This window comes from Haemorhous mexicanus, chromosome 6 (genome assembly GCF_027477595.1).
Source record: "Haemorhous mexicanus isolate bHaeMex1 chromosome 6, bHaeMex1.pri, whole genome shotgun sequence".
NCBI lineage: Eukaryota > Metazoa > Chordata > Aves > Passeriformes > Fringillidae > Haemorhous > Haemorhous mexicanus.
This window is the reverse complement of record NC_082346.1, coordinates 61,991,230-62,012,880: the sequence shown is the minus strand read 5'-3', so window position 1 is coordinate 62,012,880 and position 21,651 is coordinate 61,991,230. Positions and strand designations below refer to the sequence as shown.

The 21,651-nt window shown below is 45.9% G+C and overlaps 1 protein-coding gene across 1 annotated transcript; it reads right to left on the bottom strand.

Moving 5' to 3' along the window:
• Window positions 1–1,480: 1,480 nt before the first annotated feature.
• Window positions 1,481–15,634, bottom strand: CCDC198 (coiled-coil domain containing 198). Its single transcript, XM_059848199.1, has 6 exons — window positions 15,339–15,634; window positions 11,655–11,731; window positions 6,636–6,722; window positions 5,523–5,621; window positions 4,953–5,118; window positions 1,481–3,420 (listed from the first exon to the last, which is right to left on the bottom strand). The coding sequence occupies exons 1-6, from the start codon at window positions 15,532–15,534 to the stop codon at window positions 3,185–3,187; spliced, it is 861 nt and encodes a 286-aa protein (XP_059704182.1). The 5' UTR covers window positions 15,535–15,634; the 3' UTR covers window positions 1,481–3,184.
• Window positions 15,635–21,651: the final 6,017 nt, after the last annotated feature.

The following is a 21,651-nucleotide window of genomic DNA, read 5'->3' as shown; positions in this document are numbered from 1 at the left end:
TTGATAAATTAATGCTCAGAGAGCCTCTCTGCACAGGCTCTGAAATGGATGGAGTGGTCCACAGACACTTCTCCGTGGGCAGCACTCTTCCCCAAGGCTGGCAACACCATTATTGGAAAACAAATCAGCTCTATCTGAGATAAATGGCATTTCCACCAATTATAGCTTAATTGTTGACAGATGGGAACACAGAAGGACGATGTGTCACATCATTAAGAGAACAGGTGTATAGACAAGTGCCAGATTAATTGTTCCAGCCCATTAAATCATTGACCTTTTCAGCACACCCTCAACACTGAGTTCTGAAGCTCTCAGGGCATTTCCAGCTCACACAGACTGACTGTGTTCATCAGCAAAGTTCTTGGGGCATTTTAAAACACACAGACTGTAGACATGGACTCATTAGCCATGAGCAGCTCCTTCTCATTAAAATGATTCCTCTTCTTCTTCCTTCCCTGTGCTGGGGTTTGTTTTTGTGTTTTTGTGGTGGAATCCCACATGGTGTGTGGGCTTTCTCCAAAGTGCAGCTTTCCCCACGGAGCAGGCAGACATTCTGTAATGGGCCATCCATTTAGGGATGTCAGAAACAGGTGAAATCAGGACACAGCAGCTCAGTCCTGGGCAGCCTGGCTGGAGGCTCCAGCTTGATTTAGGGCTCTGTGATTTCCAGCTCCTGCTCTGCCTGAGATTTTCAATAAAGATAAATACTGGTGAAAGTGAGTCAGCCACGGGTGTCTCATTCCCTTAAATAAGTGTAAAAATGTGTCTCCTGCTCTTTTCCTGGCTGTGGAAATCAGGAATCTCAGGGTGCAGTGCGGACACACCACAGCAGCTTTGTGGGAGGGAGCACAGGTTTGGCACAGGGATGCAGGACAAGCCTCACCTGTCCCGAGCTCTGCTGGTCCTGGGGAACCCAGAACTGACTCCGATCTTGTTCTTCTGGCTTGAACAATGAGAGGATCGGATTTCCAGCTGAAAGTGCTGTGATGGTATGTGGCATTGTGTGTTTTTAGAATGGGTTATTCCTTTTGTAATTCAATAATGGTTCGGTCCTCGGTTCCCCCCCCATGTACTTCCCTCACAATGGTTTCTCCCTATGGGAGCTGCCCCCTCCCCTGCCTGTCATGGTGACCACCCCCCTTATCTCGAGAATTCTCTGTGTCAGTCATTCCTTAATTTGATGTATGATTTGCCCCTGGGGTTTTTTCCCTCCCCTGTGTGATCCTCAGTGGCTTACCTGTAACCCACGCTCCTCCCTGGGTCCTTGCTATTGGTAAGCTTTGTGTCTCCTCCCATCACACCCACTCCCTTTATCAGCGCCCCCCTTTCGGATCCCTTTTGTCGCCTGTCCCGGAACCCGCGGGGAAAGGAGATTGAAAGATCCTTGGTACTTATACAGGCGTCCCTCCTCCTTCCTTTGCTTCGGTACCTCGTAGCCGAGATCCCGCCTGCACCATGCACGCAGCAGACGGTACCCACTGCCCAGGTTACCGGAGGGGATCCGGGAGTGGCACTGCGTGTGGCCATCTTCGGCCGGGCCGGGGGCACCCAGCCGGGCTCCCGCACAGCCCCGCGGCCGCCGGAGAGAGGCTACAATGGTAATGATATTTGCTACACCTGGAGCCCTGCCCTGCAGCAAGGAGCTGATCTGAAGATGTTTTGTCCCCCTGGTAGTTCCAAAAAGACCAGGTGGGAAGGGAGGGAGACAAGCAGGAGGCACCAGGAAGAGTCAGTGCCCGTGGTCAGCTCTGCAGCTGCCAACAGAGGCAAGGCTGGTGCTGGCAATCAGAGCTGTCTGCCCCCCAGGGCTGCTGGGGAAATCTCCCCCTCCCTTGTGTTTCACCAGTCCTCTTCCTATCCAGTTTGCCACGTTAAAATAACTGATATTTAACTGAAATCTCCTTTTATATAAGTGCTGTGAAGCCACAAACTTGGTGGCCTTTCTGGACCTCCAGGGACAACCAGATGGGATACAGAGAATTGAGTGAAGTTCCCTCTCAGGTAACAAATTATTTTTTTGTAAGGAAAATGAGATCATATAATAAAAAAATTCTGTTTATGTGAGATGGAAACTGCAAGAGCATTTTTGATAGATCAGACACCTTCATAGAACCCTATTTTTCAATGTGGTTGGAAATGTCAGATTGCAACAGGGCAGCTTGTTAAAATCCCTAGGAGTTGCTGCAGCCTTGATCAGCATCCCTGGGAGAGTGTCTGCAGGAAAAAGATGGAGATTTCTCCATTTCCATCAGTCACTCCCCAGCACTGAACCCTGGACAGGGAAAAAAAGTGAACCAAAGCCAGATTTTTCAGATTATATATAAATCTGGAGGTTAGTTCTGAAGCAAGTGCGTGTATTTCTGTGTGCAGGACAGGGAGGAGAGGAAATAATAAAAAACCCAAAAAACCAAAAACAACAAACAAAAAAACCCCCACAAACTGAAAAGAAAAAAAAAAAAATCCACCAAAAGCCACAAAAGTGAAAGAGGAATTTTAGAAATGTGAAAAAAAATGTAATTTAAAGGCATTCTAAATGAATCATTTTACATTGCATTTTGAACTGGGGTTTGTGGTTTAGGAAAGGTTAACCCCAATTTAACCAGGAGGATTGAGTAACTCAAAGGCAAGAGAAACATTTCATTTCAGTTGAAATTTGATATTTGAGGTTAACCCAGAACTTTCCCCAGCCCCCTCCTCCTCTCTCCACCCCCATTTCACTGCTGCTCCATCCAAGGCTTTCTTGCCCAGATATTTTGATTTAGCCACACAACCCAGAGGGTTTTTGTTCACCCCTCATCAGTGAGCTCCTCATTTCCAGATGTCCTTCCCACTGGCCCATACTCACAGATATTCCACTTCCAACACTTACAGAGTTGGAATTAGATGATATTTAAGGTCCCTTCCAATGCAAACCATTCTATGATAAAATGCTTTCAGAAGCCACAATTACATCCCTGGTTGAGAAGCCAGGGGACTGTGGTCTAGAACAAGGATGGCATCTGGGACAGGTACAGAACTTAACTGCAATGTCCCCTTTAGCTCAAATTTGTATTTTTTAACTAGAAATATCTGCCTTTTCCTATCTTCCCCTCACTCCTCCACACTCACTGCCTCCATCCTCCGCCCGTCCATCTGGGGGGATCCAGCCCCTCCAGAGCTGGGGGGGTTTCTTTGGCACATGCCACTAGAAATCCCTGTCAAAGAAGTCATCAAAGAGGGAAATTCTCTCTGTCTTGGTCCTCACGAGCGTGGGTTTGTGGTGAATCCTCTCTTCCCTCTCTTCCCACTCCTCTGAGCCTGTGCTGGAGGAGTCCCAGAACAGATCCTTGCTCCGTGGCTCCCTGCAGAACCACAGGTCAACCTTCCCCCTCCTGTCTGGAGAGGATTCAGCCCTGCAGAGTCCTCCAGCCCACGTGCTTCCTAGGGAAGAGAAAAAAAATAAAATATCATGGGTTTGCAGTGCTGCTCAGTCAGCTGGAGCTGAGCTGGGAATGGCTGTGGACAGCTGGAGGCACCTAAGGAAAATCCTGAGAGCTCCCTGTAGGAGCAGACCCCGCGTCTGGGGCAGGGGGAGGTGTGACACACTCAGTGCTGTGTTTGGTGAATTACAGAGTCTGGCAATATGGATTTATCCCCCAGGGGAACAGAGCTGAGGTGGAGAACCACAGGGGAATGGGAAGCCAGGTTTGTTGCCCTTCCTCCTGGTGGAAGTTCAGCCTCAGGTGAGTTTTTCACTGATTTTAGCACTTTCAGCCTCGGTGGAACATTCCCAGCCTGTGCCAAAGGTTGTCACATGCAGGCAGAGCAGGACGGGGCTCCTGCCTTGGGCAGCTCAGGAGGAAGAGGTGGCTGAGATCCATTTCCTTAGGGACAGTGGGGAAAAAAACCCCTAAACCCAAAAAGTGATCAGCCTCAGGGAGTGTCACATTTACCCCCGAGAGCTCTCTGAAGCATTCTGTGAAATACAGAGCTGTGTTTCGTGTCAGGTACAGACAGGCAACGTGGGTATTTGTGATTGTGATATGTGTGGAAACCAACCATGGGACAGTTATAAAGAGGAATTCTAATAAAGACTGAGAAGAATAAAGCATGGAGGAAGGCCTTTGAACCTTTCCTTTGTTTGCAATTAACCTTTATAAGTCTTAAATTGATTTAGGAGCATTTGAATTAAAGTTTTAAGATGTTGCTTTTTGACAATAATTTTCTGCTTGTAGTGAAGCCTTTAAGAGTTCTGCAATAATAACTGGAATATTTTTGGAATATTTGGAATTTTTGGAATATTGCTTGCAGTAAGGATCTTTTGAAACTACAGCTTTGGAATGTATAGAAAGGAAACCTGCTTATCTCATGACTTAACAAAACAGTGAAAAGCAGCTTGAGAAAGGAAGATGGACATCAACTCAAGGATTAATAGGTTCAACCAAGGGAAGCTGGACATCACTGTTATGAGATTTATAGTCCTTGCAATCAAAAGGTGAACCCACATCTGGAAACTGGACTTCACCAGATGAAATACTCCTTCCTTCTTTCACTGGACCACCAGCTAGGATACATCCTGAGAAAAACTAAATCACAATAGTGTATACAACTGTGACATAAAAATTGGGAATAGAAACTGCTGAGAAAGCCTATGGGTTCCCCTATAAATACCTGTAAGCCCCAGCTATCGGTGTGCAGTGTGAGGGAAAACTTCCCCCACGGTACCCAGCACTGTGTTGCTCATACTTTACCATATTAATTAATAAATTGATTGCTGCTTGAATATTGGCCTAGTCAAGCTTCTTATTTATAACAATTCCAATGCTTTGTCCTGCAAACACAGCCTTTTCCCCCTGAACCTGCTTCTCATCACTGCAGGAGGTGGAGCAGTGGAATAATCTTCCACGGGGAAACTTCTCAGAGAACATTAAGGAGGGCTGGTGAGTTTTACATCGCCTTGGAAAATTACTCACCAGGGCTGTCTTCAGGAAAACGCTGATGGTGCCCAGCAGGGATGGGGTCCGGGCTTCTGGTGCTGTCACCTCTCTGGGGACTGTCAAGGACATCCTTGGGGCTGAATTCCTTGATGTTTTGCTTATTGATTTTCGCCTCCCTGTGGAGATTCCTCTTCAGCTCCGCCTGGGTTTGCAAATGAGTTGTCAACAGGAGCAGCAGAGGTGCGAATGTGTTTTAATGTGCTTTAATAGCTCGGCGTGGCGCAGCGTTAGGGGGTTGGCCCTGGGAATAATTGCACAGCCGAGTGCTTTAACCCAAGCAAATGGAATTTGCCAGACTGGGTACATGACAGGACATGACTGGGACAGGGATTTGTGGTTTCGCTGTGAGTCACAGCCAAATGAGGGCAAAGCGTTGGAAAAATCACAGGTCATTGCTGATCACAGGGGCCCTGGGGATGCTCCCCACCAACCCTCTGCCTAAGACCCAGGGAAAGCTTCCTTTCACCTTCCCAGCAAGAGGTCTGAAGCCTCCTGGTCCGTGGGAGAGACACCCCCATCCCCTCCCCAAATCCGCCTTGGCGTTACCTCTCGTCGCTTGCGGGTCAAGTCCAGCATCTGAAGCTTGTGCAGGTGCTGCCTCCTGCCAGGGAGGGGATTCAGGCTTTGCCCCCTCTTCTCCAGCACCTACAAGGTATTTAAAGATGCAAATAAATACACCTGCACTTTCTGAAAGAGAAAGGAAGAGCCACCAGCTCACAGACCCCCCAGGCACTCCCAGATAAAGGCAGCCAGCATCTCCCAGTGTTGCCAGCTTGCAGGAATTCAGCTCAGATTTTCACTGTGCTTGCAATTTATCCCACAGCTCAGGGGCCAGAGGGGGAAAAACTTCATTAAAACAATGCATTCGTGCTTCTGCCCCCCCCAGGTGTTACTGCCTTGAGTTGGCTCTCCAAGATAATCTCATGGTCCAAATGGAAGAATGGCATTTGCATGTTTGGGGCTGCAGGGGCTGTTTGTGGCACACAGTGTTTGCAGCCTCTAAATCAGACTTATGGAATTGTTAAGGTTGGAAAAGGTATCTAGGATCATGGAGTCCAACTGTCCCCCCAGCTCTGCCAAGGCCACCCCTGAGCCATGTCCCCAAGTGCCACATCCACGTGGCTTTGAAATCCCTCCAGGGATGGGGACTCCACCATTTCTCTAGGCAGCCTGTTCTAATGCCTGACAATGCTTTCAGTGAAGGAATTTTCCCTAAAATCCAATCTAAACCTCTCCTGGCACAAGGTCATCTCTTGTTTTCCGGGAGCAGAGCCTGAGCCCCACCTGGCTCCAAATTCCTGTCAGGGAGAACAAGGAGGTCTCTCCCTCTCCCCACCAACTGCAGGTGATGGGTGCTCAAGAAAGTCATTAAAAAACGTGCCTCTCATACTTTCAGCCTCTAAAATATTCAATATCCTGGCTCAGCAGGTCCATCTCATCCAGGGAACTGTCGTGCTGGAGATCAGGCAGCTTTCTCCTTATTTTGGATCCTCTCACTCACGGGCCAGCGTTCCAGCTCAGTGTCCTGGGCTCAGCCAGGGACAGTGGCACAGCCAGTGGTTAAACACCAACTTCTGCCCTTCAGGGTGCCCCAAGGGGGAGGGAAAGGAGCCTGCAGCCAGGAATGGCTTGGGGAAGGGCACAAACTCATGCACTTACCTTTGGCTTTGGGCTTGCAGCCACGCCTGGCTGACTCCAGGGCTTGGCAGGAGTGATTGCTTGTGGAGGGATGGCAGGTTCAAGCCTCTGCAAGTCCAGTATTTATAATATTTAGCATTGCTCATTCCACAGGATCATAAAACAGGATATGAAACTGCCTTGATGTTCTTCCAGCTCTAATTCTGGCCCAGCTGCCTGGGATACAGGAAGGAGTTTGGCATCTCAGGGGCATGAGCATCATTTGGTCCCTCAGGAGTGGCAAAACTGGGGAAATCCTTCGCATTTCAGCACAGGCAGCAAAGCCCCAGTTTGACAGTAATCCATCCCTGCAGGTATTTCTCTTTGAGCCCCAACAGCACCCAAAGCTCCATCCAAGCCCAGAGTGAAGCCAAACCACAGCTCAGATTGCTTCATGGCAAAGCTGAATGTGTCTAATTAAATCTTGAGAATCCTCTCAGGTCATCAGAGGGCAGATCCCAATTAGAGGAGACCTGGAGCACCTTCTGTCCTTCTGTCCAGCCCAAATAAGGCCTCTTATTGGCCTAAATAAGACTTCTCTCTGCAGAACCATGCATGGTACAAAGTTCCTTTGCTGGTGGCTGGTGAAAGCAGGCAGAGCCTTGCTCTACAGGCTGCTCTGAGCCTGGATTTTATCCTAAGGAGCCTCCTTAAATCATGCCAAGCTCTGAGGTGGTGCTGGCTTGGAATCCATGGAATCACCAGGTTGGAAAGGACCCCTCAGACCACCAAGCCCAACCATTATCCCAGCACTGCCAGGTCCAGCACTAAGCCATGTCCCCAAGTGCCACATCCACAGGATTTTGGAACACTCCCAGGGGTGGTGATTCCACCTGGAGTTCCCTTCCAGGAGGGGAGCTCAGTACAGCTCAATAAAAATTAAAGGGGACATCATAAAGGACTTTGTAACACCTGACTTGTGTTTTATTTGGGGCACCATTGACTCCTTGATTGTGAACAAGTGGCCAATAAATGGGGACATGCTGGAACCCAGGTTACTGAGAAATTTAGATTTTCTGTGCTGACAGGCACTGAGCCCCAAAGGAACACTGCATTTGACCTGAGGATGTAGAGAAGGCTCCCAAAATTAAATAATAGAACTAAGATTATGAGTATATAATTTAAATAAAAGTATATAATATCAAATAGTAGAGAACTTAGAGTTTAAAGTTTTAAAATAGATATTAAAATATTTGTTAAAAATTTTATCCATTATTTGATATTTTATAATAAATTTATTATATAATTCATTATTATTACATTATATTTGCTATTTCATATTTCTATTTGAAAACATATTATTTAAAATATATATTAAGATAAAAATTTTATAGCAAAAACTAATCCTTCTTCTTCACCTTCTTCATAAGTGTAAGTAATATTATAAAATTAAATTTAAAAGTCTACATTACAAACCACAAATACTGAGGTATTAAGTTAAAAATAAAAATAATTTAAGTGTCATTTCTTAATTAAACAATTTATCCTTAAAAACATTATAAAAAAGATACAACTCAATTTTTTTAATTTACTAAAATAAAACACTATAAAACTCACAACTTATAAGATGATATAATATAAATAAAAACTAATAAACATCTAAATCCAAACAAAAAATACCATCTCGCACATTTAATCCCAACCCTCACCAAAAAAAGTTAAGACTCAACAGGGCCATGTCTGCACTGAACTGCTGCTGAATCCTGAGCTGTCATTTAGGATCCTTGTAAAAATGCAGGAGGGAAAAATCAGTGTCAGCTAAAGGGACAATTCCCCACTAGTCCCCAGTGCCAAGTGTGGCATTTGCAGGGTCCCCAGGACGAGGTGAAGAGATGAGTCTGACTCCATGTTCTTAGAAGGATTATATATTCTATTCCATTCCATTCCATTCCATTCCATATTAGAATGCTATACTAAAACAATACTAAAGAACACAGAAAGGATACAGACAGAAAGTTACCAAGAATGAGAATAAAAACTTGTGACTGACTCCTCAGAGTCCAACACAGCTGATGGTGATTGGTCATTAGGTAAAAACAATTCACATGGAACCAATCAAACATTCACCTGTTGGATAAACAATCTCCAACCACATTCCAAAGAGCAAAACACAGGAGAAGAAATCAGATAATTATTGTCTTCATTCTTCTCTGAGGCTTCTCAGCTTGCCAGGAGAAGGAATCCTGGCGAAGGAATTTTTCAGAGAATATGACAGTGACAGCCTAGTGCACATCTTAGCATCAAAAAACCCCACAAAGCCAAATATGAAGCTGAAGGTGGCACTAGATGGCAGCATGTGCCACCACAAGCCGTGCTCCAGGCTGGCATCACCCCAGGAAGGCACCGAGGCCACCAGCAGGGCTGGCTGGAGGCAGAAATCCTCCCCCAGCCCATCACCCTGCCCTGCTGGGCAAGCCAAAAAAAAAACCAAAACGGGTTAAACTCTGTCCCAGGCTGTAAAATTGACTTTTCCCTTTAGTTTTTGTGAACATGACAGATTTTTGTCTGCAGAGATTCTCTGACCAAGATCCTCCAAGTCCTTGAGAAGGCCACGTCCTCCTGCTCCTCTGCCTTTGAGAGTGTTCCCCCAGGGAAAAGGCTTTTCCTGGAGCTGGGGACACTCCCAAAGAGCAGCAGCAGCAGAACAGGGTAGGATTGGCAGAGTCTGTGTCCTGAGGTAAGTGCTAACAGTGAGTGTCTTAATAACACACAGTGGATGGAAATTAAATCAGTCATTAAAAATTCCATGCTGGTCAGAGGTTTCTGAAGGAAACTGTGGTTCCATATGAGAGTTTTTGTGAAAAAAGCGTATTTTATGATTGCCTTTTGGCAAATATTAAAATGAATATTAGATGTGTTGTGTTAGAAAGTGATGCTGTGTTAATTCTCTTAAGTAGTGTGTTAAATACAGGTTTAGGTTATAACATAAGGTTAAAATAGAAACTGTGCTATGTAGGATACTTTTTTAAAGAAAGGACTTGCAGTGAGGAAGTCACAGGACACCTAAATCTTTCAGAGAAAGAGAGTTTCTTGCCCCATTATCAGAAGAAATGAACTTCTTCCCACCTTGCTCAGCCCTGAAGATGCTGTGAGGATCCAGAGGAAGAAGCTGACACTGACCAGACAGAATCCTGTGTTTGAATGGAATTTATGCATCATGGATGAGATGTATGAATATGCAACAGGCTGTTGCTTTTAAGGGTTAATCCTCTGTTAACGTGGGTCCTTTTTCAGGCTTATTTCGCCCAGAAAAGATACCCAGACTGTCCCTAACTCTTTGTTTTTATTGTCTCATATTGTCCTAATCCAACTTGTCCAAATTATGATTACTCTAATCATATTACTATTTTAATAACCATTTTATTACTATTAAACTTTTAAACTTCTAAAATTTTAAAAACAAGCTATTGGGGTTTCTCCCAGTTTTCAGGGTGCAGGTGGGCTCAGTTCAGATGCCACTGTTGCAGCATCCCACCAGACCCAGGGACAAGTTATTCCACAGCTGGTGGCCATCTCTGAGCCCTGAAGCCACCAGTGTCACCCAGAGCCACAGCCCTGGGGGAACAGGTTTAAGTGACCCTATTTGGTGGCTCTTCTGTTCTTTATTATATTTAAAAGATCATAATCACAGCAAGGTGGTCTCCAGCAAAGGATCCTTGCTCCAGTGGGTTTACTGTTCACAGGATCATGGAAACTTGAATTTTTTGGGTTGGGAGGGACTTTAAGGACCAACCCCTGTCATGAGCAGGGAGCCCTTTCACTAGACCAGGCTCCAACTGGATTCAGGCTGGATATTAGGAAGAAATGCCCATGAATGAACACTGGATTTGAGCTGTGGCCTCACCAGTGACAAGTGCTCTCACCATGATATTTTCTGAAAAAATCTTTTGCCAGGATTTCTTCTTCTGGGAAGGTGAGAAGCTTCAGAAAAGAATGAAAACAATAATTATCTGATTGATTGGGAATGTGGTCTGGAAATTGTTTATCAACAGGTGCTTCTTTGATTGGTTCCATGTGAATTGTTTGTAATTAATGACCAATCACCATCAGCTGGGTTGGACTCTGAGGAGTCAGTCACCAGCTTTCATTGTCATTCTTGTGAAGTCTTCTGATGTATCCCTTCTCTTTCTTTAGTATAGTTTTAGAAATATAATATAATATAATATAATATAATATAATATAATATAATATAATATAATATAATATAATATAATATAATATAATATAATATAATATAATATAATATAATATAATATAATATAATATAATATAAGCCTTCTGAGAACATGGAGTCAAATTCTCATCTCTCACCTCATCCTGGGAACCCTCACAATCACCACAAAGTACAGGGGAGAGAAATAAAGATTTGAGGATGTTTCTGAGCTTTAGTTATGTCAGGGTAGCCCTTTGGTGGAGGCTATTATTTGCTGTAGGGTATGTCCTGTAGGGTATTTTCTTCCCCCCATGGTGCTGTGACACATGTCCCTGTCCCCAAAAAGCCCACGGGGAGAGGTCCATCAGAGCAGCTCCCAGGGAGCTCCACACTCAATGTAGGAATGTCCCCCCTGTTGATGGAGTGACAAAACTGTCCTTTGTCTCCTTAAAAGAGAAAAAAGCCCAAAAGTTTCTCTCCTCAGCAAAAAAGACACCTCACAGGACCTGGGGGACTTCACCTCAAACTTAAGGATAGCCAACAGGACAGGAGCCAAAAGATCCCACCTGAGCAATTTACTAGAAAAAGAAGAGAACAAAGAAACCAATCACTTTTGTGAGGTGTTTTACCAGGGGCAGGAGGACCTCTTGCACCTGGCTGGGTTTTTCTCTGTAAAGAGTTTTGTTATTTTGCCTTTTAGTAAAACCTTTTTGTTTCCAACACTCCCACAGAAGCCATCCTGCTGGTTTTATGCCTTCTAAGGTAGCTGAGCTACCTTGGGTGTGAAATAGATCTCCAAGAGCTTGTGAGACCTGGCTTGAGGAGACCCAAATTTCAATTTGCCTTACCTGAGGCCTCCGAGGTGGGTGCTGCTTGATGATGCTGGTGCCATCCTGTCCTGGCAAGGTGTTCCAAGAGAGGGGCCCTTCAGGGTTAAAGAAATGGATGAAGTTACTTTGGGGTGATCAGGTGCACTCAGCAATAGCTTTGTGCCCTGTGTTTTGGGTGGAGGTCCCACTGAAGCCCCTGGCTGTGTATTCCAGTAACACTTGGAATATTCTATAGGAGTTAAGTGGGTGTGCCTGTGATCTCTAACAAACACCTCTCCAGCTTCCCTCTGCAGCCACTCATGCTTCTAACCATGACCATCGCCATCCCTGTGTCTCCTGTGGCACCTCCCAGCCCCTGGGATTTGGGTGGGCAAGGGATTCTTCTCATCCCATGCCCTGTAACCATCAGCTGGCCAAGCAACCCTGATCTCTGCTGCCTGCCCTGTGGAAGTCAGGCCCAGGCAGCAGTTTGGGTCTTTTCCTGCTGCTCAGCCCCTGATTATTGTTGTGTTTTTGGTGGGACTGAGCAATACCTCTGCTGATTTACTGCCAGAGGTGGCAGAGCTGGGCTGCAGCAGCAGCAGCAGCAGCAGTGAAAGGGCTGGGTGCACTCCCAGACCCTGACCTCAGCCCAAAGAACATCTCACACCCCAGTGATCCCTGTTAGTTATTAGGGCAGAGCTTGCTCTGAGACCTGGGCAGGATCTGGGCTCGGGGCTGTTCTGTGCTGGTGCTCTCAGCTGGACACCACTGCCCCTTTTGTTCTCTTCTTGCACAAATAAATACTTGCATGTGCAGCAAGTGTTTCTTTCACACAGCAGTTTATCTGCTTATCCCACCTTTCCACCCCAGCAGACCCTCCTGCTGCATTCAAATGACATTTTACACCTGGAGCTCCGAGGGGTGTGGCTGAGCAGCTCCTGAGGAGGTGACAGGGCAGGAGAGCTGGGGATAAAGTGCAGGAAGAACATTACAGCTGATGCCAAATTTAATCAAATTTTAGTCATATTTAACAAGAAAAGCAGTATTTTGGAGGTCAGTTTATGGAGAACTTCCTTGAACCTCATGGAAGATCCCCAGGCTGGGCTCTTGGGGAAGAGAGAGAAGACAATCACAGAACCATGGAATGGTTTGGGTTGGAAGTGACTCTAAAGATCTTTTTTTTCCTCACCCCCTGCCGTGGGCAGGGTCACTTTCCACTGTCCCAGGTGGCTCCAAGCCCCATCCTTGGAACACCTGGGCACTTCCAGGGATCCAGGAGCAGCCATAGCTTCTCTGGGCACCCTGTGCCAGCGCCCCACCACCCCCAGAGGGAGGAATTTCTTCCTCCTGTGAGGGTGCTGGGATCTGGGAGGTGGTGACTCCTCCACCAGGTAAATGTTTTGCAGAGCCCTGGCAATGTTTAACCACGGAGTGAAGCTCTGGCTGCTCCACACATGCAGGAATGGGAGCCTGAGAGGAAAATTTCCAGCACAGGAGGCTCCTCTGGAGACAAACCTCACCTGCAGGGAACACGTGGTGGAATAGCAGCTTGTTAGAGAAAAAGGGGGTTATTGCCTCTGTCTGCAGGCAGTGGGTGCACAGGGAATTTCTGAGGGGACAGGAAAAGGGAAGGAGGTGTCCCACAGAGATGGGAGCAGGGACAAGACACAGGGAGGTGGCTGTGACTTGGGAGAAGCTTGTCCAGGTGAAGGGTAGGGCTTTGAGGAAGTTATTTCTCCCTTATGAGCTTTGATGGTTTGTGTTTGGGGTTGTTTTGAGTTTTTCCCTCCCATCCTATCCATGCAAAGGGGCCTGTAGGACATTTGTCCTTATCCTCTGCAGATACAGAGCTGGGGCTGGGGGCTGGCTGTCCCCAGATCACCAAACCCCAGCTCAAGGCATCCTTGTGGCTCCTGTTCTCCTCTTTTTCACCCTTGCACTTGAGCAGCAGCAGATCCTCCCCTCTGGGGGAATCTGGATTTAAAATAAGTCAAGCTGAACCCTCATAAACCAAATAAAACCTATTCTCTGGGAGGCTTTGCTTATTTAGACAGCAGCTCGAGTTAATACTTCACTCAAGTCCTCCTGAGCATACTCATCTTGTTTCTGAAAATAGAAAGTAATGGAAGATTGCATTTATTAATTTTTTTATAAAATACACTTTTTATAACAAGCATTTGTTAAATGCCCAGTGACAATTTTCCAGAACAGGAACATTTGGTTGTTCTTGCTCTCGTGGAGCACATAAAACCTGCTTTTCTACAGCAAGCTCTGATTTGTATTCTCCCCAAAACCTCAGTTCTGGGAATGTCACTGCTATCACTCCAGAGGTTTATTTGCTTTCCCTGCTTCCTGATGCCACCTGATGAACGATCCAGGAGGAAATATCCAGCCTCTGGTGAAGCAGCAGTGCTTAACACCTCTTGGTGTGGGTTAGAAATTGATTTTTGGGAGTGGAGAAGCAGGGAGGGGGTGCTGGGGGTGCAGATCCTCCTCCCTCTGCCTCGCCCTTCCTCCCCCACCCTGGTTTTCATGGATGTTTCTCCCCACACTCCCCTGAGAGCTGTGGGAAGCAATTGTCAGCATCCAGCTCGTTGTGGAGGGCTGCACCTCCTCTTCCAGATGGATGCAGAGCTCTGGGAAGGATTTGGGAGTGGATGGGGTTTAGAGGCTGCTTGTAGGGAAGCACAGCCAGCCAGGCTGTCTGCCTTCCTCTGCTCCTGGAAATCTGTCACTGATCCAGGGCTGAGTTCTCCCTGGCCAGGATCTGATTCTGGTTAGGGCAGAGCTGTGCCCAGCAGGGGCAGGAGAGCAGGACAGGGCTGGGATGGGGTCACAGGTGGGTGCCAGGGGGATGCTGGGCTCTTCCCAGGGGGTGCCTGATGAGAGCAAGGAGCTGGGCTCTGCTGACTGAGACACTTTCCAAAACAGTGGAAGGGGAAAAATAAGTTTTCTCAAAGCTGAAACACCCTGGTGTGAAAAATGCCTATTTTATGATTGGCTTTTGGCAAATATTGACATGAATATTAGATGTGTTATGTTAGAAAGTGATGCTGTAATAATTTCTTTAAGTTGTGTGTTAAATATAGTTTTAGGTTATAACATAAGGTTAAAATGGAAGCTGTGCTATGTAAGATACATTTTTTTCTAAAGAAAGGACTCACAGTGAGATAGCAGCCACAGGACACCTAAATCTTTCAGAAAAAGAGAATTTATTGCTCCATTATCCAAAGAAATGAACTTCTTCCTGCCTTGCTCAGCCCTGAAGATGCCATCAGGATTCAGAGGAAGAAGCTGACACTGACCAGACAGAATCCTGTGTTTGAATGGAATTTATGCATCATGGATGAGGTGTATGAATATACAACAGGCTGTTGTTTTTAAGGGTTAATCCTCTGTTAATGTGGGTCCTTTTTCGGGCTTATTTTGCCCAGAAAAGATACCCAGACTGTCCATAACTCTTTGTTCTTATTGTCTCATATTGTCCTAATCCAAATTGTCCAAATTATGATTACTCTAACCATATTACTATTTTTATAACTATTTTATTACTCTTAAACTTTTAAAATTTTAAAAACAGGCGATTAGCATTTTTTTCACCCTGGAAATGGCAAAAATGGCACAAAGCTGCTGAGGCAGGACAGCTGCCCCCTGCACCCTCCCCAGTGCAGGCAGCAAACCCAGAGCCCAGGTGACAATGTCCCAGCAGTGCCCCCTCACCTGCCGAGGCTCTCCCGTACCAGGTCTCCCGCAGAGGAGGCAGTTCCAGCTGGAAGATGGGCTTTGCCCAGGCTGAGGGCTGGCCTGGCTCTCTGGGCAGCCCCTGCAGGGCACCCACAGCAGCCACATCCCCCTGGCTGGGCACTGGGGCCACCCTGGTCACCCTGGGCTGCGCCCTGGAGGAGCTCAGGCCCATCCTGCAGAGCCAGGGCTTGGAGAGGAGCAGGAAAACCCCTCAGGCACCATCCTCCCTGGGCATGGAGAGGGATCTCTGTGAGCCACCCAGAGCCCAGGCAGCTCCCTGCCAGCTCCCACAGATGTCCTTCCCAGCTTGGTTAAACATTGACCCATCCCCAGCCATTCCCCTGCAGGGAGGACAGAGGGGGAAGCAGCTCAGGAGCCAGTGCCAAGCCCTGGAGAAACTTTGGTTTTTACCTACAAGTGATTTTCAACCAGGCCACCACCTCAGCTGGCCTGCAGGTATTTCTTCAAGCAGGTCTTTTGCTCAATCTTCAGGTTTTGGAAGGAAATTCAATCCCTGGAGCTCCAGAAGGGTTAAAGTGTTTCCCATCCTGCATGGGAGAAGCATCCAGGGAATAAAGCCTGGCCTAGAAATAAAGCCTGGCCCAGCAGCTTCCCCCACCTTTGCTGCTGCTGGCTGGAGGCACTGCTGGAAAAAATACAGCTTTAGGACAAAGCTGAGAATATTGGTAAAAGTGAGTCATATTTGATAGTTCATAAAAGCATAGGATTTTAGAAGGGTTTGGGTTGGAAAGGACCTTAAAGATCTTCCAGTTCCACCCCCCTGCCATGGGCAGGGACACTTTCCACTAGACCTGGTTGCCCCCAGGAGAAAATACTCACCCCTGGAAAATCCCAACCAGTTCATGTTTCCAGCCACAAAGCACCAACATCTCTCATGACTTTGCTTTTCCCAGGTCTCACAGGGCACAAGGGAGCAGAGCAGCCTGGCCTGTGTTATTTTGTTTTTTCCTTCTTCTTTTCAGATGAAAATGTAAAATCATCACCCTGCTTCCCTCCCAAGTGTCTCAGTGCTCACTGTCTATTTATGCTTTTTATTTTATTTACCTTCCCTCCCAGCTGAGAACAGGTCATTCCTGTTAAGCAGCTTGGGAAAATCCTGAATGAAATGCAGTGATGGATGCAGTGTGGGAGCAGTGGAAACCCTCGTGGATGCTCAAGCCTATGGTGCTTTATCAGGTGTTTTACCCAGGTGCTGCCAAAATCCTGACAGGCTCCTCACACTCCCCAATCCCCCCTCCTGTCCGTGTTCCCTTCTCAGAGAGTTTTACTCTGTAAAGCCAAGAGCCCAAGAGCAGCAGCTGGAGGTTTGGGGTGAGGGGGAGCTGCAGGAGGATGCCCTCACTGCAGGTCCCTGGGGCCAGCTGAGATCCTGGTCAGGGATGCTCATCCTCTTGAACATTTTGCATTAAAAATTATTTAATGCAAAATGTTATTTAATGCAAAATGTTATTTTATTTGTCTATCTGTGAAGTTCAGTGAAATTCCTGAGTGCTGTGCTGTAGAACCACGGGGCTGGAGGAGCTTTGGTCCCATTCAGGGCCTTTAGGGATGGCCCACTGTCCCTGCCAGGAAAGCTGGAAGAATTTTATCCCCTTCTCCCATTTCATTGACTGCTTTAAAGTCTCTCCCAAACTCAGCTGTAACTTGTGATGATGCTCTCACCAGAACTGGATTTTTCAGCAAATGTATTGCAGTGAAAATGAAATAATTGACTGCTAAGGGCTCTGATGCTCTTGATTTAAGGAAGATACTGGAAGAGCTCCAGGGCAGGGCAGTGCCACGACTCGGGGCAGAGTTTGTTACTCCCCTTCACACAGGCAAAGGTGAACCAAGGGGAACTGAGGCATTCACATTCTCTGAAAAATCCCTTCTCCCTGGATTTTTTGCCTGGGAAGCTGAGAAGCCTCAGAGAAAAAGGAAAACAACTCTTATCTCATTTGCTTCTCCTGTGTTTTGCTTGTGTGGAATGTGTTTGGAGATTGTTTACCCACAGGTGATTGTTCCATTGGATTCTGCTGTGAGTTGTTTTAACTCATTGGCCAGTCAGGGCCAAGCTGTGTCAGGACTCTGGAAAGAGTCAGGAGTTTTCATTATTATCTTTTTAGCATTTTAGTAAGTGTCCTTTCTTTATTCTTTAGTATAGTATAGTATAGTATTCTTTAATACAATATTAGAAAATATATATATTTTAATATATATACTATATTATATTAAATATATATTTAATTATATTTTATATACTATAATATATTATATAAAATAATAAATTAGCCTTCTGAGAACATGGAGTCAGATTCATCATTCCTTCCTTCATCTGGGAGCAATGCAAATACCACAGGGAACCACTCAGACACCCAACTGCAGCAGGGTGCCTTAAGGATTCTCCTCAAAAATGAATTTTAAATCACAAAAAAACGTGGGCAGAGGAGGAGATGGAAAGTGGGAGGGATGGATTTTTGCCAAAATAACGCCTGGGCTTTTCTGCCAATCCCCAGTGAGTGAAGCAGAAACAGCCCTGGCAATGCAGGCTGGTGTTTATCCTGCTTGCAGCACGTTCAGGCAGTGGCAGTGTGAACAAATGGATCAGCAAAGAGAGGAAAACATCCCTGGCTGGGACACAAACTGATAGAGCTCGTTGTTACACATCTGTGAGGTCAAGGAACACAGCTTCTTCCCCCTCTGCTGCTTTTGACAGGGGACATTGATCTTAGCTCAGCCCAGGCTGGGGACAGGGTGGTGCTGATAACGCGGCCCAGAGAGGGCAGGCACTGCTGGGGATGCTCCAGAATAGAAAAATAGAAGGATCAGCCTTAAAGGATGTGGATAATGATAGTTTGTATCGTTGCCTTTCAAGTTTGCAGCAGATTTTACAGCAGAGAAATAACAAATATTTTGTTTCACATCTCAGAGCACGTTCTTCGCTTCCAGGATTCTCAGAGGAAGGAAATGCAAGAGCAGATAAATGAACAATGACCATTGTGAGAGCTTTGCCAAACACCTTTGAACAAGCAACACTGAGTCGTGCATGTTTTCATCAAATGCAATCACAGATGCTTGCCCTGACTGTCAGCTTGTCAGGGAGGGATTCCAAAGAGGGATGTGTTCTCTCAGTGATTGCTGTGGAATGCCAAAGGTGTGACAAGCACCCCAATCCATTAAAGTGTGGCTACTTTTTTCCTTGTGTAGGCTGGAATATTGTTTTTATTTCTGGAGGCCCACCTGGTGAAGCAAATGCTTGCAAAAAGTGATGGCAAACATGCTTGGCTGTTCTCCTGTATGCAAGGAGACAAAACCTGCACCTGAAAAGGTGTCTGGTTATATATGGATATGTTTGAATTTCCCAAAAAATGGATATTTCGAGGTATCTGTTTGCCATAACTGCAGGCTCTGCAATCCTCGTGGATTGGCAGCTCCTGTGGATACAGGAGGTTGGAGAAGCTGACACATTCTGTTCTCCTTCCAGTGACAAGGAGAATCTGATAAGGCAGCTGCTGGATCCAAAGTGGCATTTTCCTTGGGAGATGGTGCCACAGAAATGGAGCCTCACATTGCTGGGGAGGGCAGAAGGGGCTGCCAGAGACACCCACAGCAGTGGAGGTGGTGATGTCTGACCCCTTGATGGGGCTGATTTTTGGTTTGCTGTTCCTCTGATGGATCACCAACAGCATCAGGCCAAAGATCCCCTGTTTGTTGTCTGATTTCTTGGGTTTGGTGGGGTTTTCTCCAGCTGAAAGACTGAGCTGTACTCCAGGGAAAATCCTTATGTCCATGTTTAATGAGGAATTTGAACTGGAGGTTGGGCAGAGGGTGAAGGAGGGGGTTTAGGCATTGATGAGGGGGATGAGCCCCCCTGGAAAACATTTGGGAGCAGACTGCCCCAGATGAGAAGCTGTGGCTGCCCCTGGATCCCTGGAAGTGTTCCAGGCCAGGCTGGATGGAGCTTGGAGCAACCTGGAACAGTGGAAGGTGTCCCTGCCCATGTCAGGGGGATGGGACTGGCAGATCTTTAAGAACCATTCTGTTGGAACCCTGGATGCTGAGAATTCCAGAATTTCTGTGCTGACAGGCACTGACCCCCAAGAGAACACTGCACTGACCTGAGGCCTTGGAGAAGCTTCCAAAATTGATTGATATGACTGGGATTGTGGGTGTGGAGTTTGAATAGAAGTGTGTAATGTCACATGGTGGAAAACTTTGAGTTTGGGGTTTTAGAATGTAGTAATATATATAAAGCAAGATGGAGGTTTTAGGGTGGAGACTGCTCCTTCTTCTTCACTTTTTTCTCCATGGGCTTGGGTGGTTTTGTGTAATTGAATAAAAAAGTCCCCATTGTGGGCACAGGTGGTTGATTTTTGGGTTAAAAGTAAAAATAACTGAGGTGTCATTTCTTAATTGGACAGTTTATCCCTAAAGGGCTTTGTAGAGAGAGAGAGATGGGGCTCCATTTTTGGTTTGTAAGAGTGAAGTGCTGAACTCAGGGTTTGTGAGACTGTAACATAGATAAGAACTAATAAACATCTGAGTCCCAACAAGAAATTCCATCTCGAGCATTTATTCCCAACCCTGACAAAAAGAAGCAAAGAATTCACACACCTGAATCATTCTGAGAACATCAAGCCAAAGCAGGGGTGCTGTGCTCAAGCCTTCCTTGCTGGGATCCCAGTGTTTTTAACACCCTGTGCCCCTGGCCATGGAATGTGTCAAGCAGGGGAAAGCTGACTCAGACCATGAGATTTCACATGATTTTCCCTGCAGAATTCTCAGTGAGGTTCCTTGAAGGATCCAGTCCCGGGCCTGAATACGCTGCCATGAGGCTGCTTGCCAAAAAGTCCTCATCAGTGCATGCTGAAAGTTTGTTTCCCCCATGTGTTCAGTTTGGCAGGAGCTAAAATTTCAGTAAAACACATCCCCAAAACTATCTAGCAATGCAAATGAATGTATCAGCTCCCAAACTGTGGGGAGAGGCCAAGCTGCCATGTGCTGGGTGCTTTCAGCCCATCAGTATCTTTATAATTAACATTTTTGGAATGTTTTTTGTCTGTCTCCTCTCAAAAGCAGCAGACTTGGAGCTGTGAGAGGCTTGTGTGTGCATGCAAACCTTATATTTCTGGGTTTAGGACACAGGGGACACTTGGGTTGGTTTTTGCAGCCCTAATTCTGCAGCCATTTGATGAAAGAGCCCAAGTTTGTGGGTTTTTTTAAATACACACAAGTATTTTTTCTGCTCTACTGGCTGCAAGGAACAGTTTAGACATGAACACTAAAAGATTTTAAAAGCATCCAATAGAAGAGTCAAATAAAAAGAGCCAAATAAATTATTATTTACATGACTGTTTTTCCCCTGGCAGAAACACCATCAAAAACCACCCCTAACTACTTTTCAATTGGTTTTTTTCTTCCTTCAAAAAAAAGGTTTGTCTGCCAGTCAAGTGCTCTCAAATACAGACAGTGGTCAATCCCAGGAATGCTGTAAACCAGCCTAAATTACACAGCAGCAGGTCTGGGGAAGGGATTGGGAGGTTGGTTGGTTTGATTTGGCTTTTGAAAGACTTTAAGACAGTAGAGGTTAAGAAAAATATTCATTTGTCCCAATGCTCTAGAAAATAGGAAATGGCATTTCCCAGGGACAGTGGCAATCCAGGGGATTCCATCTCTCCTGAAACTCTGTAGCTCAGCTGGGAGTGCAGCTTTTCTGGGAGAAAACAAGGTAAATAAAGCTATTTTTTTGCTTTACTAAAGGCACTCAAATTCCAGCACCACTTCTAGAAAGGTGGTTTTGGAAGGAGGCACAGCTCAGTGTGGTCTGGGAGGAGAGGCCTCATGTTCTGCACACCATGGAATATTTATTCTGATCATAATTGGGAATATCAATGTGAACATCAGAAATAAATTCTCCAAAATGCTAGGAGAGGGTTGAAATGCTTTTCCAAAACTGCTACCTCGCTGAAAGGGCACTTCATTGAAAGTAAGTCAAGATGTTACATTTTGAGATTTAGCTGGAAATATCCAAGATTTGTATCCTCCAAAATGACTCTACCTCTGCCAGCAAAGAGAGATAAACGATGTAAACTTGATCCACGTTTTAAACTCACCAGCTCAGAAAGACACAAACTTAAACATTTGTTCATTACAAAAGATTTTATTGCAGTTATTTACACCCGTTCCTCGTTAAGTGTATAAATGTAAACATTTATTATAGATGTACTTCTCTTATCTTACAGTTCATCCCCTGCTCAGGTTAGATGACATTTTTTGAAGCATACAGGTG